The sequence below is a fragment of the Prenolepis imparis genome, unplaced genomic scaffold (assembly GCF_030444845.1).
Source record: "Prenolepis imparis isolate NDT839.2.m4 unplaced genomic scaffold, iyPreImpa1.0 SCAF_575, whole genome shotgun sequence".
NCBI lineage: Eukaryota > Metazoa > Arthropoda > Insecta > Hymenoptera > Formicidae > Prenolepis > Prenolepis imparis.
The window spans coordinates 8,858-17,282 of record NW_028141733.1 but is presented as its reverse complement, the minus strand read 5'-3'; the positions used below and the strand labels follow the sequence as shown (position 1 = coordinate 17,282).

General features: G+C 33.7%; 1 protein-coding gene across 1 annotated transcript; it reads left to right on the top strand.

The window, feature by feature from the left end:
- Positions 1-7,650: 7,650 nt before the first annotated feature.
- On the top strand, positions 7,651-8,425 carry LOC145948690 (uncharacterized). Its single transcript, XM_083058303.1, has one exon. The coding sequence runs from the start codon at positions 7,670-7,672 to the stop codon at positions 8,423-8,425; it is 756 nt and encodes a 251-aa protein (XP_082914429.1). The 5' UTR covers positions 7,651-7,669.

The window sequence follows — 8,425 nt, the reverse complement described above, 5'->3', positions numbered from 1 at the left end:
AAGCAGTGGTATCAACGCAGAGTACTGAGAGAGAGAGAGAGAGAGAGAGAGAGAGAGAGAGAGAGAGAGACGATATAAACATGTATATTTTTTTGTAACAATAAATTTAAATTTCTTTTACAGATATTAGAACAAAGAAGGCGTTATCGCCGACGTCGGCGTGAACGGCGGCAATTACAACCGCCGCCGCTACCACCACCACCACCACCACCACCACCACCACCACCACCACCACCACCACCACCACCACCACCACCACCACCACCACCACCACCACCACCACCATCACCACCATCACCGCCACCACCGCCACCACCACCACCACCGCCACCACCGCCACCACCACCGCCACCGCCACCACCACCACCACCACCACCACCACCACCACCACCACCACCGCACCACCACCACCACCACCACCACCACCGCTACCACCACCACCACCACCACCACCATTACAACAGCCGCCACCACCGCCACCGCCACCACCACCGCCACTGATACATCTTATACAGAGAGGAGTGAGAGGAGCGAGAGGAATGAGGAGAATGACTGGAATGCTAGGAGGGTGGAGGGGAAAATTTTTTATTTTAACTTTTATTGAACTCATTGCAAATTATGAGGATTAAAAATAACCGACTAATTATTTTCAAATTAGCATTTTCCAAATTTTAATATAAAATATTAATTCACAATTTATTCTTTAACATAAAAAATTATGAGTAGCCCGTGGAAAAAAATAGCAAGAATACAATCATTTTGTTATATTACATCTTACAAATGTTATCATCGACGAATATTATTAATTTTTTATTTTGTACATATATATTTTTATATTAAATCTAATTGCGTAAAAATAATTATGTAAAAAAGCACAAAATATACATATGCATGTAAAAAATGTAGTAAAAAATTAAGAATATTACTTTAAGTAAAGTTTTTGATTATGTGTGCATTCTTTTTCAACTATTTGAAAAAATTTACACTTTTAAAATCTTATTATTCTGTATGCAAGTGTACTATGAATAGATAAGCGCATTAGAACTTTGCGTTATGTAAATTTTAACGTCAGGTTTTCCACACTTTTTAATGTCAAATTATCGATTAATTAATTTCACATGTATATGTATTATGTTTTTTTGTTACTTCTACGCAACTAGATCTAGTAATTCATATGAATGAACAATTCAGAATGAATAATTAATAATGTTTACTTTCTCTGTATACCTTTAAGGTGTGATATATAAACGATTGTGTATTTTAATAGTTTCTTTGACATGATTTCGTATACATATTTCGGAAATGCTCGTATTTTTACCGTAGCAAAGACGCATGCTTTCGCATTAATATTTTATTGAGCCAATCTCATAGCAATTAACTTAAAGCTTTCAAATAACATTGACTGGTTACGATCAATTTTCAGATAACTGAACGACGATGTAATGATTGCTGACATTGACAACTTATGTACCTATTATGTTTGATATTAATACTTTTAGATATTCGAATATTTTAAATGTATTCAGATTGTGATCTCCTTTCAAACAATTTTTGCTTAAAATATTGTTTTATATGACATATTCTTATTGATATATTTTGCTATTAAATGCCTCTCAGACACCCTGTACATTTTATAATATTTAAATCTGTATTATATATTGTTTATAGTTTATAATATTAAACATAAAATAAAACACAAAAATACCATGGTATATCAAACAAAATATACGCGCAATATTTGTTTCTATGATTCAGTCTTGTAAATATTATATTAATAGAGAAATAAAACGGCCGCGTGAACGATTGCTATGTAAAATGTTAAATAAATTATTTGCGCGTATTCTGAAAGTTAGAGTTGCAAGATTATAGTCAAAATCTGTAGATTCACAGACAATATCACGTTTAAAAATGGGACATAAGACATCTTAAAGATAAAAGAGGTCTTAAAAACATTATAATGATGTCTAAAAGACATCTTAATGACGTCTTTTAGACATCTTATATCTTGATTTTAGACGTTTTGTTATCTGGATTAGATTAAAGCCGAATATGATAAAAATATATCGAAGTACATATTAATATACATAATGATAATTCCTTATGTTACACAAAATATAAGGAGAATAAAATATCATGAATTATGTGTTATGATGTGATACTTTTGTTGAACTGTGTTATCAAATTTATATCACTATCTTAATTTAGCACATACTTTAAAACTTGCGCGTTTATGAGTCGGAGATAAAAGAAATATTTCTTTTTCTTTCAGCCTTTCCATATTGATATCTCCCATATTTCCAAATAAATTAGAAATATGTATAAATAACTTGTAATATATATAAAAATATTCAACAAAAAATTTGATTCTGAACTAGAAGATAAAAGTTTTAAGAAAACAATACAAATACATATATATTATTAATATTATTATATTAATAATATTATATATATTATTTTTTCAAATGCATCCTCTGACAAATGATCAAAGATTATAGTTATTGATTAATTTACAAATTGAGAAGAGAAAGTTTCCAGTGCATTTTACTAATTTATATTATGGAATGTGAATGAGATATGAGAAAATTAATTAATTTTGATGTTTCAACAAAAAAATTGTCACATACTTTACATATTTCCTGCTTCTAATTTAATATTACTATATAATAAACTAGAAAATTTTGGAAACTATTACATTAATATAACAGGAAATAAAAACTGTATTAAATTTTTATTCAAATAAAGCATTGAAAGGAATGGGCTAATAAGAGCCGGTGCGTCGGAAATAAGAACGCGAAAATGGTCCAAAGAAAGGACCGAAACGTTTTAAAGAAATAAAGAATAAGTATACGAAATTTTGCTTTTTAATTTAAACTTTTATTTATAAAAAAAATGTATTACACAAAAATTTTTTAATACTTTATATTTTTAAATATGCAAATTTTGAAAAAAAAGACACTATTCTCCTTTTTTTCTTTCTCGCAAAATCATATCTTTACTTCTATCTATCCCCTTAAGGGGATCCTAGTCGAATGGTCGAACTCCGATAGGTTAGCACCACACATATCCAAACATATACACGTATACACATATACACACGATAGGTTAGCACCACACATATCCAACATATGCACGTATGCACACATATGCGTGAAAATGTTTTTAATATATAACTTTTTTATTAGACTTGCAATCTCACTTTCTATTGTTTACTAATATTTCTTCATGTTAACCCTATCGCGTATACTATATTTTATGCACAGATAAACTGCAGAACTATTTTTATTAAATAAGTATTGTTACGAGCTGACATGAAAGAAGCCGATAACAAAACTTTTTGATTTTTATATGATTTATATATGGAATTATAGCTAACGCGGTCCGTTTTTATAAGTACTTTAATCGTGGAAGAGATAGATGGAGCTGCAACGTGTCGAGCTGACAAAGACAGACATAATCGTATTACCTTTGTCTCTTTCATGCGTGTGCGTGTAATGTACATGTACATGTACATGTACATGTACATGTACATACACGCCACATTGCAATCGCGCGTATCTGTTTCTCTGCGTCGTACATACACTCCGTCTCTCTCTAATCGCTCACTTTGTTTCGTTCGCCTCGCACTCGCTTACACGTTCACTCGCATCTCTCTCTCTCTCTCTCTCTCTCTCGCTCTCTCTCGCTCTCTCTCGCTCTCTCTCGCTCTCTCTCGCTCTCTCTCGCTCTCTCTCGCTCTCTCTCGCTCTCTCTCGCTCTCTCTCGCTCTCTCTCGCTCTCTCTCGCTCTCTCTCGCTCTCTCTCGCTCTCTCTCGCTCTCTCTCGCTCTCTCTCGCTCTCTCTCTCGCTCTCTCTCGCTCTCTCTCGCTCTCTCTCGCTCTCTCTCGCTCTCTCTCGCTCTCTCTCGCTCTCTCTCGCTCTCTCTCGCTCTCTCTCGCTCTCTCTCTCGCTCTCTCTCTCGCTCTCTCTCTCGCTCTCTCTCGCTCTCTCTCGCTCTCTCTCGCTCTCTCTCGCTCTCTCTCGCTCTCTCTCGCTCTCTCTCGCTCTCTCTCGCTCTCTCTCGCTCTCTCTCGCTCTCTCTCGCTCTCTCTCGCTCTCTCTCGCTCTCTCTCGCTCTCTCTCGCTCTCTCTCGCTCTCTCTCGCTCTCTCTCGCTCTCTCTCGCTCTCTCTCGCTCTCTCTCGCTCTCTCTCGCTCTCTCTCGCTCTCTCTCGCTCTCTCTCGCTCTCTCTCGCTCTCTCTCGCTCTCTCTCGCTCTCTCTCGCTCTCTCTCGCTCTCTCTCGCTCTCTCTCGCTCTCTCACACTCACACTCACACTCACACTCACACTCACACTCACACTCACACTCACACTCACACACACACAATTATTGAATTTTAGTTGATCCATGTTCGAGCTTATCGTCCAATGCGCCTTTTAAGTAATATTTTTTAGAGAAATTTTCATGTTCGTTGTAAGGCTAAAAAAAATAACCCCTTCATATCAATGCTGGTGGCGTAGCGGGAGAGCACAAGACTAGTAAATACGGGAACCCCGGTTCAAGACTCTAGGCTGTCATAATTTTTTTTTATTTTTTTTACTTTTAATTTTTTTTATTATGTTATATGTACATATAATATGTATTATTTATTACGTAGAAGTAAATATTCCGCATATATTTATTGTTAGAGACGCATATATCTCCTTATAAATTTAAAATGCATAAAATAATCGTAATCTGTTTTACAGAAAAAATAGAATTTTTACAGAGAAAATATTTTCTACATATAATATGTATTATGTATTACGAGAGATTTCTCTGTAAAAATATTTTATTTATATTATAATTATTTTATGCATTTTAAATATAAGAAGATATATGTGTCTCTAACAATAAATATATGTTGAATATTTACTTCTACGTAATAAATAATACATATTATATGTACATATAACATAATAAAAAAAATAAAAAAATAAAATAAAAATAAATTATGACAGCTTAGAGTCTTGAACCGGGGCTCCCGTATTTACTAGTCATGTACTCTCCCCCTACGCTACTAGCATTGATATGAAGAGGTTATTTTTTTGAGCCTTACAACAAACATTAAAATTTTTCTAAAAAATAATATTACTTAAAAGGCGCATTGGACGATAAGCTCGAACATGGATCAACTAAAATTCAATACAGATTTACCACAAAAAAGGAAATCGAAATCGGTGAAGAGTTAACCGCGATCTCTTTGTTAGTGCTGTCAATATTATAGAATCAAAAATCATAAGGTATCAATTCAATTAAAATTATGTTGCGATATAATAATCGAATGAATTAAAATTATATTACAACATAATAATTTTATGAATTAAAATTACAAATAATTATCGAAGAATAATAAAAATTTGGAATTATTTTTATGTCCACACAATTTTAATTTTTAAAATTATAATGCAATATTATTTTGATAATATTTAGACAATGTATATTTTTAATGTGTATAAAAAATTTGTTCAAATATTTTATTTGTAAAATTAAAATATTTTGTCAGTACATAATATAAATAAATTATATTTATATTAGCATTTAATAATAATTCCCTGAAACTTCTATCTTTGTTCTTATTATATCTCCAGTAGATTTTCTTCAAAAATATCTTTTGACAGATTTATAAATAATTCTTTGCGTTAATTCTTTTTTCAGGAAATACTGAATTAGAGAAGTGGTCTGCCAATTCGATCCGTCGTGCCGGTCTGTGTGCAGATCACTTTAGTGAAAATTGCTTCAAGGGAGAAGGTAAGAAAATATTAAAACGTGGTTCAATACCACTTCCTTTCAGAAATATTGTTTCGCCAAAAAAAAACAATGAAGACGCAGATATAGAGAACATGCCTATTGCGGTGACCGAGATAGAAGAAGATACGATCAATTTAAGCAAAGCAACAGAGACGTATGAAAATAGGCCAACAACATCAACAAATATTGAAAAAAATAGAAACAATGAAATGACAGAGGAATCATTTCAATGGCCACCATTGCGAACCTATCGATCACCACGATTACATTTCAATATAACATAAGAAGAAGAAAATGTTATGGAATGGATGCATTTGGAGCCACCTGAAAGCTGTGAAAAAATATCAGTGCAAACAGCAAAAAAGAAACAACAAAAAGAACAGAGAAAGGAAGAGATCAAAAATAAAGAGATAAGAAATGAAGAAAATAATTCACAAATTATCATTAATTCCTTAAGGAATGAAAATGTGCGTCTGCGCCGGACAATTAAAATGTTGAAGTTACGTTTACAAAGATACGTTCGACGAATGCCCACAAAACGCACAAATAAGAAAAACACGAAAAAAGATATACAGGAATTAATGGATAAGAATAAATTGCATCCCGTTGCGAAGACAATGATTAATTTGCAGTTACATACGCCAAACGCACCATACACGGAAGAAGAAAAAAATATATCGAAGCAACTTTATTATTATTCAGCTTCTGCACTGCGTGGTTTACGAAAGGCAGGTTGTAATTTTCCTGGAGAACGAACAATTCAAAGATGGCACGAAGAATATAATATGATGCCAGGATTTTGCGAATTTATATTTAATAAATTGCAGGAGAAATTTTCTAAGATACCTGCGGAAGAGAGAGTATGTGCTTTGAAGTGGGATGAAATGACAATTAAATCATATGAAGAATATTCATTTAAATTGGATCAAATAGAAGGACTTGTTGACCTAGGACCTCTAGGAGGAAAACATGAGGCTGCAAAACACGTATTTGTATTTTGTTTGGACAGTATAAATGCGCGTCATTCATGGCGTCAACCACTAGCATATTTCCTTTCTGGAACAGGAATGAAAGCCGAGGAAATAATATTTTTATTAAAAGAATGTTTAACTAGATTGATTAAAACGGGTGCTGATGTGCAACTCGTAACATGCGATCAAGGTCCAAGTAATCAGAGTACTTATGTAAAACTTGGCCTGCACTCGAATAAACCATTTTTTATACATTATGAAAAGAGATATTACGCTTCGTTTGATTTTCCACATTTAGTGAAAAGATTGGCGAGTTTACTAAGAAAACACAAACATCTGTATTGTGATGGAAAAATAATCATTTGCCGATTTTGAATTGACGTGGTCTATTGATAATGCCACTAAAGGAGATTCGAATTTATTGTCTCATATTACGGAGGCACATATTCGCCCCAATTCTTTTGAAACTATGAATGTCAAAAGAGCTTTCCAATTATTTAGTCATACGTTTGCAGCCGCAATAAGAACTGCCGGTCATGGAAAGCTATTACAAACAAATACATGGATTGCAACGGCTGATTTTACAGAATATCTGAATAAAGTAATAGAAGCTTGCAATTCTTACAGTCTGAATATCACATATGGTGGAAAACGACCATTGTCCTTCAAAAATCCTGACATTGAAATTTTATTAACAAATTTTGTTGAATGGTGCTCAAAATGGTCTGTATCGCCGAACAAATTATCGACAATTCCTTGTTTGAAAGGCTTCAGTTTAACTGTACAAGCTACTCTTGGAATATATAAGGAACTCACAAGACGATATGAAGAATTTGAACTTGCCACAGGATTATGCAATCAAGATTCGGTCGAACATTTATTTTCAAAATTAAGACAACGCGGAGGATTTAATCCCAATCCCACTGCTAGAATGGTTCGACTCTCTTTGAGACATATAATATCTACAGGATACATCCCAACAACCGATAAAGGCAATGTTCAATGCCTAGAAGCCGAGTCTCTTATTAATCCACCGAGCCATCTTGTTAAAACGTTAGAAAATTCGTTGAACGCAAGTCATACCGTCGTAGAATGTGACGCTAATTTTGAAGATGACTCATTTGTGGAAGATGTACTACAAACTCTTGAAGAATACGAAAATGTGAGAGATACAGAAAATGTTGATCCACTTAACATATATGATCAAAGCGCCATTGCATTTTTTGCTGGATATATAGCGCGACAAAGCGTTGCAAAATCTAAATGCGACAATTGCCGTAATTGTATGATGAAAACGCCAATGGACAATGCTGCGGAAAATGAGATGTATATAGAATTTCGAGAATATCCAAACGCAGACGAAGATGCTCCTACAGTAACGAAATTAGTACGATCGACAGATCTTTTTACAAAAGTGGTCCAAACGCAATTAATGACATTCAATCATATACGGCAATATTATTGGGCATCAAAACAAATTTTGGATAAAATAACGAATGAGTGTATAAATGTAACAAATGAAAAACATTCTGAATGGCTAGACAAAAATAATGCGTGCTACAATCATCGGCTGCAAGCATTAAAATATATGATCAAAATAAAATTGTACTCTCGCACGAGATATAACAATCGTGCCATAAAAAGAGGCAATGTTAAAAGAAAAATGAAAAATGTGTTAAACAAATAA

Bases quoted from the DNA above. Each gene is read 5' to 3' on its own strand.
- LOC145948690 (XM_083058303.1), top strand. From the start codon at position 7,670: ATGGTTCGACTCTCTTTGAGACATATAATATCTACAGGATACATCCCA.